This window comes from Pristiophorus japonicus, chromosome 5 (assembly GCF_044704955.1).
Source record: "Pristiophorus japonicus isolate sPriJap1 chromosome 5, sPriJap1.hap1, whole genome shotgun sequence".
Taxonomy (NCBI): domain Eukaryota; kingdom Metazoa; phylum Chordata; class Chondrichthyes; family Pristiophoridae; genus Pristiophorus; species Pristiophorus japonicus.
This window is the reverse complement of record NC_091981.1, coordinates 282,476,242-282,488,717: the sequence shown is the minus strand read 5'-3', so window position 1 is coordinate 282,488,717 and position 12,476 is coordinate 282,476,242. Positions and strand designations below refer to the sequence as shown.

At 55.5% G+C, this 12,476-nt stretch overlaps 1 protein-coding gene across 1 annotated transcript; it reads left to right on the top strand.

Annotated features, from left to right (window-relative positions):
- The first annotated feature begins 10,431 nt into the window (after window positions 1-10,431).
- On the top strand, window positions 10,432-12,143 carry LOC139264019 (5-beta-cholestane-3-alpha,7-alpha-diol 12-alpha-hydroxylase-like). The gene has a single exon (XM_070880122.1). The coding sequence runs from the start codon at window positions 10,432-10,434 to the stop codon at window positions 11,959-11,961; it is 1,530 nt and encodes a 509-aa protein (XP_070736223.1). The 3' UTR covers window positions 11,962-12,143.
- The last annotated feature ends 333 nt before the right edge of the window (window positions 12,144-12,476 follow it).

The following is a 12,476-nucleotide window of genomic DNA, read 5'->3' as shown; positions in this document are numbered from 1 at the left end:
GGGGCTGCAACCTCATGCATTCAATAAAAAGATGGAACACGGACTCTTCCAGACCGCAGAAATTGCAGGCGGCCTAGGAGCCCGTGAACCGGCTTAAATATTTATTGCACGGCACTGCTCCGTGCACCACCCTCCAGGCCAAGTCCCCGATAAATAGTGGGAGGACTCCCGCGTAGAGTGCCCTCCATTGGGGACCCCCGCCTCCTCCGGACGGCAAGATGGTGCGCCATGGCGTGTCCGGACGGCAGGCGAGGATGGCAAAGTTGAGAGTGAGCAGGAGCAGCCCGTACAGGAAACCCCTCCGCGCGGAACTGAAAGGCACGGAGGGGATTTCCTTGAGGCGGCTCAAGTTGTGAGGCGCCGGCTCCCGAGGGAGGTTCCGGGGTTTGGCGCCGATGAGGAATTCCGTCCGGACGGGGGTCAGTTCGGACGGGATTTCCCCACGTGCTTGAGCCTCCTCGACACACCTAACGGAGTCGGGGCCCAGAGCTGTTTTTAGCGACTCGATGGCATCGGCCGCGTGGCGGACGTTGTCAGAAATTAGGCGCCGCGCCAGCGTGTCTGGCGCCATCCAGCCCGCTCCTCCGCCATTGAGCAGGCCCCTGTCCCTGGTCACCTCACCAGCCACAGCCCTCTTGTCCGACTGCCACCTAAAACCTCGGTCGTGGAGGTACGGATTCCCGAGCAGCAGCTCCTGCAGGACAGCCACCACTCCAGCCGGTGGAGAGCTGCGCTTGGTGGAGACTTTGTTCCAGACCCTGATGAGTTCCTGTTAAAAGACAGGCAGCTCCTGGAAGGCGGCCCTGACGCCCCCCACACTCACAAACAGGAGCTGCGTGTCGTAGTTGAGGCCGTGCTGCTGGCGGAAGAAATACGTCGCCAGAGCACGCCACCTGGGAGGGGGCTCGACGTAAAGGTATCTCTGCAGGGTCTGAAGACGGAAAGCCGCGAGCTGGGTGCTGACGCACACCAACGACTGACCGCCCTCCCCAAGCGGGAGACTCAAGACCACGGCAGAGACCCAGTGCTTCCTGTTGTTCCAGAAGAAGTCCACCAGCTTCTTCTGTATCTTGGTGACAAACGCAGGAGGAGGGGTCAAAGTGACCAGCCGGTACCATAGCATGGCGGCCACCAGCTGGTTTATGACTAGCGCTCGACCCCTGTAGGACAGCACTCGGAGCAGTCCTGTCCAGCGCCCTAGGCGAGCGGCGACCTTGGCCTCCAGCTCTTGCCAGTTCGCCGGCCAGGCTTCCTCGTCGGGGCTAAGGTAGACTCCCAGATAGAGGAGATGGGTCGTGCTCCAGGCAAAAGGCCTGAGCTCCTCCGGCAGGGAGTCCACCCGCCACTGACCCACCAGGAGTCCGGAACATTTCTCCCAGTTGATCCTGGCAGAGGATGCGGCCGAGTAAATCTCCTGGCACTCTCGCATCCTCCGCAGGTCAGCGGGATCCTCTACTGCAAGAAGCACGTCATCGGCGTAAGCCGAGAAGACAACCTCCACGCCCGGCCCTTGCAGAGCCAGTCCCGTCAACCTTGTCTGCAGGAGGCGCAGGAAAGGCTCCACGCAGATGGCATATAACTGGCCGGATATGGGGCATCCCTGGCGCACCCCTCTCCCAAAGCGAAGGGGCACCGTCAGACTCTCCGCGGCAGCGTACAAAAGTCAGATCTGGGCGACGAAATGCGTCCCGAACCCGAAAGCGCGCAGAGTTCCGAACAGATAGTCGTGATCCACCCTGTTGAACGCCTTCTCTTGGTCGAGAGATAGGAAGGCGACCGACAGACCAGCCTCCTGGGAATGATGGATGAGGTCCCGGACCAGATGGATGTTATCGTGGTTTGTCCGGCCCGGGACCGTGTAGGACTGGTCGGGGTGGATCATGTGGTCCAACACGGCGCCAAGGCGAGCAGACATCGCCCTGGCGAAGATTTTGTAGTCCATGCTGAGGAGGGAGACCGGGCGCCAGTTCTTAAGGAGGCGGAGATCGCCCTTCTTAGGCAGCAGGACGATAACTGCCCTGCGCCAAGAGAGGGGCATCTCCCCGGTCGCCAGACTTTCCCCCAGGACCCGCGCGTAGTCGCCCCTCAGGACGTCCCAGAACGCCATGTGGAACTCCACGATCAGCCCGTCCAGCCCCGGGGATTTTCCCCTCGAGAGCCGGTCGAGGGCACCGGTCAGCTCCGCCAGGCTTAGCGGAGCTTCCAGATTTTCAGCGCCCTCCGGGCCGACCTTCGGCAGGTCCTCCCACAAAACTCTACGCGCTTCCTCGCTGGACGGCTCCGGAGAGAACAGAGCCCCGTAATATTCACAGGTCCTATTGTTGACGCCCTCCGGATCCGAGACGAGAGAGCCGTCGTCGGCCAGCAGCGTCAAGAGCTGCTTACGGACACTCTGTCTTTTTTCCAGCGAGTAGAAGGGGGAGCCGCGGTCCAGATCCCGCAGGAACCGGATCCGCGACCTCATGAACGCGCCTCGGGACCCGACGAGCTGCAGGTCCTTCAGCGCGGCCTTCTTCGCTTCGCACACCATCAGGGCCGGGTCCTCGACGACTTGACCGAGACAGGACTCCAGGTCGAGCACCTCTTTTTCTAGGCGCCCGACCCTGGCCGCCCGCCTCTTGGTCGACCCCCTCGCGTACTCTTGACAGAAGACGCAGACATGAGCCTTGCCCACGTCCCACCATAGCCTCAAGGAGGGGAAGCCCCCCTGCTTCCTTCTCCAGTCGGCCCAGAAACGACGGAACGAGTCCTGGAACCGCACGTCCTCCAGCAGCCGGTTGTTAAAGTGCCAGTACGCGGACCCCGTCCTCGCGCGGAGCGAAGCGAGCTCCGCCCACACCAGGTGGTGGTCCAAACACGGCACCGGCCGCATGGAGGCCGCCGGGACGCAGTAAACGTACGCCCGAGACACATAAAGACGGTCGACTCTGGACCATCCTACTCCAGGCCTCACCCAAGTAAAGGCGCTGGAGTCGGGATGGAAATTTCGCCAGATGTCCACCAAGTCGAAGGACCCGACCAGGTCCCTCAACTTCTCCATCGCCGTCATGCTCTGCGGGGCACCGGAGCGGTCCCTCGCCTCGAGGGTGCAGTTAAAATCCCACCCGAGGACAATGCAGTCGCCGACGTCGACGGAGCCAAGAAGAGCGGACACTTCTTCGAAGAAGCGCGTTTGCTGCGGGCCGGGCTGAGTGGCATACACGTTCACGAGATAGAGCGGCACGTCCACCAGGCGAACCGTGACGTGCAGCAAGCGGCCTGGCACGGGCTCCTCGACCCCCAAGATCTCCGGCTGAAAATGCGGGGCCAACAAGATGGCCACCCCACAAGAAGTGGTAGTGAGGTGACTCATGCGGACCTCTCCTTGCCATTCCAGGAGCCACGTGGCTTCGTCTCCCGGAACGGTGTGGGTTTCTTGCAGGAAGCACACCGCATATTTCCCCTCCCACAGGAGCGAAAAATTGTTAAATCTACGGCGTGCCTCTCTGCCACCGTTGATGTTGAGGCTGGCTATGGTTATCTTCATGACAAAATCATAGTGCAACCTCTACCTAACCTATTGTGGGGTGGGAGTGGAGTCGTTTGTTGACCTCCACTCCTTCAGCAGCCCAGCGAGTAACCTTTTGAGCCGGCGCAGCTCAAGGCCTTGCGCCTTTGATTAGGGCCCGCCCGCGGCCATGGTTTTAGTGGCGGCGCGGACGGACGCGATGAGCAGCCCCGGCTCGGACCATCTTTCCAGGGCCAGATGGGCTCGGTTGCGGCGACCCTGGCTCTGGACCAAAAAGTCCCGGAGTTCCTTTGCAGGAATGAGGGAGGACTCAGCGGCGGGCACAAGGAGATCCACCGCCTCGCTGGCGATGGACTCGACATCTTCTCCCGAATCCCCCACCGAGTCCCCGTCCCCCTCCGGGAGGTCGCCGCCAGCAGCCGGCCCGTCGACCGCACGAGGTACGGCAAACAGCCCGGCCGCTCCATCCGAACCTGGCTCTGCCCCGATCCCACCCCAGGATCGTCGACAGAGGAGTCCCAACTGGGCTCTTTTAAAAGCGGTGCTGGGTCAGGAAGCGACAGCGGAAGGGGTTCCTCCTCCGCCCCCGGAGCCGGGGAACACGGAGGGACCTGGTCAAAGAAAAGTTCCAGGTCCTCCAAGTACCCCAGCTCCAAAGTAGGGGGCGAGGGTTGGTTTTCTTCCCCCTCCCCACTGCCACCCCCCAGCCCAGCGTGTGGATGTATATTAAAAGTTTTAAAGTTTTCATTTTCTGCCGAGTCGAGCAAGTCCCGGGGGAAGTTGGATATTGGCTGGGCGGGCTCAGGTTCGGCCTTTTCGGCCCCGCCCGCCTCAGTCCCCGGGACGCTCGACCCGGCGGCTACGCATTCCTCCGCTGGCCCCACGCCCCCCACGACAGGCAGATCTTCCACGCCATTCCCGGGAGGCAGAGGCTGGGCAGCCTTGACTGTCTCACCCTCCCCGGGGACAGACTCCTCTCGCCTGCGGCGCAGTTTGGGGGCGCTGGTGGGGGACGCGGGACACGAGGCGGGCACCGACTCCTCCGCGGAGGGATGTTGTTCCCCCTCCGCCTCATTGGAGCGACGCCTCCTTTTGTTCCTGGGGGGGCGCAGAGGCAGGGAGACCTCCATGTCTGCCGAGGCCTCCCGCTCCACTCCCCCCTTTTTCTTATCTTGCCCGCTCCCGAGCCCCTCTGTGATATTTGTCAAGGGCTCGGGCACGGGCTTAGGGCACCCCGCGCTCGCCGGTGTCAGGGTTGGGCTGAGCGCGGTGATCAAATTGTCTGGCGCACTGAGGGGACCCGCCTTGAGATGTTTCACCTTCCTCCGCGCCTTCTTTCCGATCGGACGCTTTCCCTCCCACCCGCCGGAGGCCGTGAAAACAAAGGCCCCCGACGATGCCCGCGCACCCACAGCTCCCGGCACATGGACGCTACTCGGGGGAGGGGTGGCAGCGGCGCCAGCCTTGGCTGCCCTCGGTGGTTTGGCGGCCTTGGAGGCGGGGCAGTTCTTACGAACATGCCCCACCTCCCTGCAGGCATGGTACCGCACGCCGTCCGACGTCCAGAAGACGCTGTAGGCAGTCCCCTCGTGCACCACATTAAAACTACCCTCTGTCGTCTCCTCCTGCGCCAGCCGGACAAAGAGCTGGCGGCGGAAGGAGAACACGTGGCGCAGGCTGCTCTCCCTGAGGCCGAGCGGTATGGGGTTGATCCCCGACCTTACCTCCCCCAGTTGGTGTAGGTGAGGGAGGAGGAACCCAGCGGGAACAACAGGCGGGACGTTAGAAAGGATGACCCTCTGCGCGGTGGCCTCGAGAGGGTCCACCGGCAGGAACGTCCCGCCCACCGTGAGCCCCTTTTCAAGGGCCAGGAACACCGCCCGCTGCGACCCCAGGAAGAATACAGCCTTCCCAGACATCTTGGAGGCTGCGACAATGCCCGAGGGGCCGACTACCCCAGCCATCGCCCGCACGCACTCCTCGCTGCTCCTAGTGGGGTGAGTGTAGCTCCTGACCCCGTGTTTTTTTGTTATAAGTCTGAACGGTGGCAGGGCAGCAGGTGGCGCAGGAGGCACCGTGGCTGTGGACGCCACCTGCGCGTACGTCTTAGCTGGCCCTGCCACCGGCGTGGATGGGGTCGCCATCACGGGGTCCCTTTAAGGGCTACACCCATCCCAAAGTCACAGGCCTTAATGTTCTTAAATTGGCCTCGTTTAAGTGTATGAGCAGAGGAGCTCACAATGAGGCACACCTCTCCCCTAGTTGACAATTGGGGAAGGGCCTTGCTCCCTCTGCTCAGTTGTCTTAATTGTTTTTTCAATTAGGAGGAAAGGGCCCTCAGAGAGAGAGGGGAGAGACAGAGAGAGAGAGAAAGAGGGCGGGGGGTGGGAAAGAGGGAAGCTGCGAGGGTCGGTCTCCCCTCACAGCGATGGGTGGGTGTTTTTCTGGAAAAAACAAGACACAATCTTATACGATGGTCTTCGGGTGGGGGGAGAAGATGTCTTCACCTGGGGCAGCTGGAGCCACCCAGGCACACACTCCCAACGATATTAAATAGGGTAATTAATAGTTCTTCAGCCAGGTAGCTCCAGCTATCCCAGGCTAGGCAATGGGGGAGGGGTGCTTCAGTGGTGTGTGGGGCCTAGTTGTGGGCCAGACCCCCACACACACTTCCACACACACACACCCCCCGCGATGTTCCAGCCCTCGAAATGGTCTTCTCTCCTCCCCCCCACCGATACAACAAAGTCTTTCGGGGAATGCACCAAAATACACCCACCTTTGGTTGATGAAGTTTCTCCCTCCTTCCACACTGGATAGTTGTTGTTCTTTTTCCCCCTCTCTCCAACTCTTTGTAAAAGTAATGAAGTTGTTGAATTTTCAGCTCTCCTCCTCTCCCTCTGGATGAATTGGAATTGCAGTAAGCCCCTTCCTCCTCTTCCTGGGCTGTTTCACAGGGCTCACTTCAAGCCTTCCAGGCAGGAGCAACAGCAGCAAGCTCCTTCTCACACTGCTCCAGGCTCCAAGTGAATAGGCCACGCCTCCAAAGCTCCACCATTGGTCCACAGAACCCTGAAATTTGCAGACCAGGTGGATAAGGTGGTTAAGAAGGCATACAGAATACTTGCCTTTAATCGGCCGAGGCATAGACTACAAGAGCAGGAAGGTTATGCTTAAATTGTATAATACTCTGGTTAGGCTACAGCTGGAGTACTGCGTGCAGATCTGGTCGCCGTATTATAGAAAGGCTATGATTGCACTGGAAAGGGTGCAGAGGAGATTTACTAGGATGCTGCCTGGAATGGAGAATCTTAGCGATGAGGACAGATTGGATAGGCTGGGTTTGTTTTCATTAGAAAAAGGAGGTTGAGAGGAGACCTCATTGAGGTATACAAAATCTTGAGGGGCCTGGATATAGTGGATAGCAAGGGCCTATTTCCCTTGGTGGAGAGGTCAAATACGAGGGGGCATAGTCTTAAGGTGGTTGGTGGAAGGTTCATAGGGGATTTGAGGGGAGGCTTCTGGAACTCACTGCCTGGAAGGGTGGTGGATGCAGAAACCCTCACCACATTTAAAAAAAGTGCTTGGATGGGCACTTAAAGTGTTGTAACTTGCAGGGTTACGGACCTAGGGTTGGTAAATGGGGTTGGACTGGATAACCTCTTGTTGGCTGGTACAGATACGATGGTAAGTACTGCAGGTAATCGAATACGGCCAAGGTGATCTCCTGGACTAGTTTTGATTGCCTGGATGGGTCAGAGAGGAAGTTTCCCAGATTTATTTTTTTCCAAATTAGCCTGGGTTTTTAATCTGGTTTTTGCCTCTCCCAGGAGATCATATGGTTCCGGTTGGGGTGGAGTGTAGAATGTTTCGCTGCAAGGGGTATCGCAGTTGTGTGGGGTGGGCTGGTTGGGCCAGATGCTCTTTACCTTTCTGCCATTGTTCATTGGTTTATATGTAACCTTCAGGGTTGCTGACCATGTGGCTTCCTTCTGCGCTGTAGATTTCTATGTTTCTAGGACAGAGTTGGAGGTTGGAGGGGACTGATTTGGAAGTTGTAGAGGAGGAAGTCTGAGTTGCAGAGGGGGCAGTCGGGGAAATTGAGACACACAAACTGTTGAGCAGCCATTCGTTTCATCATTGACGATGAGTGGCCAGAAATGAGCAATGAAGACTGGCAAAACTAGCCCAGAGGTCCTTGGTTTAATGAGATATCGACGAAGAGGTTCAACACCGCCTCCAGTGCACCAGAGCAGCCTTTGGCTGCCTGAGGAAGAGAGTGTTCGAAGATCAGGTCCTCAAACCTGGCACCAAGTCACACACCATCCCGACTTGGAAGTATATCGCTGTTCCTTCATTGTTGCTGGGTCAAAATCCTGGAACTCCATACCTAACAGCACTGTGAGGAAACCTTCAAGAATTTCAAGAAGGAGGCTCACCACCACCTTCTCAAGGGTAATTAGGGACTGGCAATAAATGCTGGCCTTGCCAGCGATGCCCACATCTCGTGAATTAATAAAAACATGTTTAACTGGAGGAAATTGTGGAGGAGTAGAGCTGACATATAAGTGGAAGCTGATCCCCATGTCGTCCAGTGATGTGGCCAAGGAGCATGATACAGATGAGGAAGAGATGGGAGTTAAAGATAGATCCTTGGGGGACTCCAGAAATAATGGTGCGAGGTCAGGGAGAGAAGACATGGCTGGAGATGCTCTGGCTACAATCTGATAGGTGGGAGTGGAATCCAAGTGAAGGTAGTCCCACTGAGCTGGAGGAGAAGCATTAGAGGAGGGGGTCTTGGCACGAACTTTATGTCTTACATGCTTGACCAAATAGCCAATTAACAGCACTTTTGGATAGTCTTACCTTAGTAGCTTTCTTCACATGTGCCAACTTTCTTCTGCATGTGGAGAGATTAGCAAATTTTAATTTGATTTAAGTTTACTGTCTAAAGTTTAATTTGTTTAAGTTTGTCGGTTTTAGTAACCCCCCCGGCCCCTTTTAGCCAGGGGGCACTTGTAAAATTTGTGTTTTGGTGCCCTCAAAAAAAAACAAGGGGGCACTTGAAAAGTTTTTGGAGTTTCCCCCCCCCCCACCCCCTTTAACCAGGGGGCACTTGATTAATGTTTACAACAAAATAGTTGTGGAGAGATTAACAGATTTTAATTTGGTGTAAGTTTACTGTCCAAAGTTTAATTTGTTTAGTGTGTTGGTTTTAGGGCCCCCCCCCCCCTTTAATCAGGGGCCACTTGATTTACAGATCAACAACAAAATAGTTGTGCAGAGATTAGACTGGAATGCATCATGACCCCCGGCAACAAAATTTTAATTTGACCATAGTTTTTCAAAAGTATAATTTGTTTATTTGTCGGTTTTAGTGCCCCCTTTAAATCAAGGGGCACTTGATTATTGGTTCAACAAAAATAGTTGTGGAGAGATTAGAGAAGCTGGGATTGTTCTCTTTAAATTAGACAAAGTTATGGGGGCACTTAAATAGAAGTGTTCATAATTATAAGTGGTTTTGATAGAATAAATATGGAGAAACTGTTTCCACTAGCTGGAGGGTTGGGAACTAGAGGACACATATTTCAGATAATTGGTAAAAGAACCAGGGGCGAGATGATAAGGATTTTTTTAACGTAACCAGTTGATACGATCTGGAACGCACGGCCTGAAAAGACAGTGGAAGCAAATTCAACAATAACATTCAAAAGGGATTTGCATAAAGTGTGTGACTTGAAGGACAACATGTAGACGACGGTGTTCCCATACACCTGCTGCCCTTGTCCTTCTAGGTGGTGGAGGCCGTGGGTATAGTAGGTGCTGTGGAAGTAGCCTTGGAGAGTTGCTGCAGTGCATCTTGTAAAAAGGTACACACTGCAGGCATGTATAAGATTTCTAAATCTCTCTGGGCTTATATTTGACAGTGAGCCAATTCGTTCAAAACAATTGGAAGGTTTATTAAAAACATACACACATGCACATTAGCAGCAGTGATCAGTTATCTTAAAAAGAAGCACATTATCAACAGTTGTCAATTATGTTATAACAGAGCTACAATGAGGTTATAATAACAAGCAATTACTTCCCTTTTGCTGTCTGGTTTGCACACGGCTTACTGTTTTAGCTGGTCTTCAGGGATGTCTCCTGCCGTGTGTCTATTGCTGCAGGGACCTTTGTACTCCTAAAGTTCATTGTTCCTCAGAGCAGTTCCTTATTGGGTCTCCTCACATATGTGGCTGTTTGGACTAGCCCACCCACCTCTTGATTAGATTTTGCTAAAATGTCTTTCCAATTTTCCAATTAAGACAAAGGACAAAAGCTGTGTGGCATCTGTGGGGGAGGATCATTTTGATTCCTTTTGTTTCAACACAGTCGGGCCTTCCTGTATAATCTACACTTTTAACATTTATACATACACAGAGTCAATTAATAAACAATTTTATTCGCACACATGTGGAGCGAGTGAATGTTGAAGGTGGTGGATGGGTGCCAATCAAGCAGGCTGCTTTGTCCTGGATGGTGTTGAGTTTCTTAAGTGTTGTGTCTTCGTAAATAAATACATTTGAAGTGTTTACACCCTTTGTAAAGACTGAGACGATTTTTGCCCTCACTTAAGAGTCATCTTACCTTTAAATGATCCTCTTGCTTTAAAATTTGACTGAAGTTGCTTTGAGGACATTCAGGGAGGTTGGGGCACTTTAATTCTGTGTTTACATGCATGGCAGAGCACCATTGTGAAATGGGCTTTGGCAATTACTGCAAGGCGTTTAATTAGTAACAGACCGTTTTTTTATTGAAACAGTGAGCGGGGCATGAACAGGCAAGTGAATAATTCACCCCACAGCACGGTGGGCACAGTGGGAAAGGGAACTTAAGATCACACAACCCGTGAGGCATTGAGCCTGCAGAAGCCCAGCGACATGGCTTACTTGGTGTCTGCTCTCTTGACCCTGACAATCCTTTTGCTCACCGTGCTTTACTACCTGGGAGCATTCAGAAGGCGGCGCCCCAACGAGCCACCATTAGATGCTGGCTACCTGCCCTGGCTGGGGCACGTCTTGTCTTTCCGAAGGAACATGGCGAAGTTCCTGCAGGACATGGAGAAGAAGCACGGGGACATCTTCACGGTCCAGATCGCCGGCTATTACTTCACCTTCCTGATGGACCCGCTCTCCTACGGGGCCGTGGTGAAAGAGTCGCGATCCAAACTGGACTTCGAGAAGTTTGCGGTGGAGCTGGTGGCCAGAGTGTTCGGCTACCACGCCCGGGACGACGACCACAAGTTGCTGCTGGATGTCAGCGCCAAGCATCTGATGGGAGACGGGCTGGTCAACCTGACCCAAGCGATGATGGGCAACCTGCAGACCCTGATGCTCCAGGGCTTGGGCCAGGACAGGGACGCGAGGCAGTGGACAGAAGACGGCTTGTTCAACTTCTGCTACAACATCGTGTTCCGGGCCGGCTTCCTGTCGCTGTTTGGCAACCAGGTGGCCGGGGGCGACCCCGAGGGGGCCAGGCAGCGGGACCGCCAGCAGTCGGACCAGATCTTCGCCCAGTTCCGGCGCTACGACCGCCTGTTCCCCCGGCTGGCTTACGCCGTGCTGCCGCCGTCCGAGAAGGTGGAGGCCGAGAGGCTGAAGCGGATGTTCTGGGAGCTGCTGTCGGAGGACAAGCTGGGCGAGCGGGAGAACATCAGCGGCTGGGTCTGGGAGCGCCAGCGGCAAATGTCGGAGCGGGCGGTGTCCCTTCACATGCAGAGCCGCTACATGTTCCTCTTGCTCTGGGCCTCCCAGGGCAACACCGGCCCCTCCGCCTTCTGGCTGCTGCTGAACCTGCTCCGGAGCCCGGGCGCCCTGGCGGCGGTGCGGGCCGAGGTGGACCGGGTGCTGGCGGAGAGCCAGCAGCAAGCCCGGGCTGGCGGGCCGCCCATCAACCTGAGCCGGGACATGTTGCTTCACACCCCGGTGCTGGACAGCGCGGCGGAGGAGAGCTTGCGCCTGGCCGCCGCCCCGCTGCTGATCCGAGCCGTGCTGCAGGACACGGAGCTGCGGATGTGGGACGGCCGGCGCTACACCGTGCGCAAGGGCGACCGGGTGGCCGTCTTCCCTTACCTGTCGGCCCAGATGAACCCGCAGGTCCACCCTGAGCCCCACACCTTCAGGCACGACCGCTTCCTCGGCCCGGACGGCAGCCGCAAGAGCGACTTCTACAAAGACGGCCAGAGGCTCAAGTACTACAACATGCCCTGGGGGGCCGGCGTCAGCATGTGCCCTGGCCGCTTCTTCGCCACCAACGAGCTCAAGCAGTTCGTCTTCCTCATGCTCACCTACTTCGACTTGGAGCTGCTCCACCCCGAGGAAGAAATGCCCCCCATAAACAGCAGCCGCTGGGGCTTTGGGACCATGCAGCCCACCCACGACATACAATTCAAATACCGTCTGCGATTTTAACACGTGCTGGTCCTCTGCCAATGTGTTATTGCAACAAAAACTTACCCAGTTAACACAAATTCAAGTCACTATTCGCTATTTAATGCCTCCAGCAACTCATCGCTTAAAAAAAAATGATCTGGTCATTTGCTGTTTGTGGGATCTTGCTGTGCGCAAATTTGCTCACTTCCGACAGCGACTCACACCCCCCCCCCCCCCCCCCTCAAAAAAAAAAGTACAAAAGTACTTCGCTGGCTGCAGCTCTTCAGGACGCCCTAAGCCCGTGAGGGGTGCCGTATAAATGGAAGTAGTGTTCTAAATTATGTGGGGGTTTTAATTGGAGAAAAACAAGATGTTACTGTTTTCGCTGGCAGGTGGGTCGTAGACTTAAGATAATTGTCAAAAGGACCAGAGAGGAGGAGAATATATTTTTACCCAGTAAGTTGTTGTGATCTGGAATACACTGCTGAAAGGGCAGTGGCAGCAGACTTAATAAGTTTCTAAATGGAATTGGATATATACTTAAAGCAGAAAAA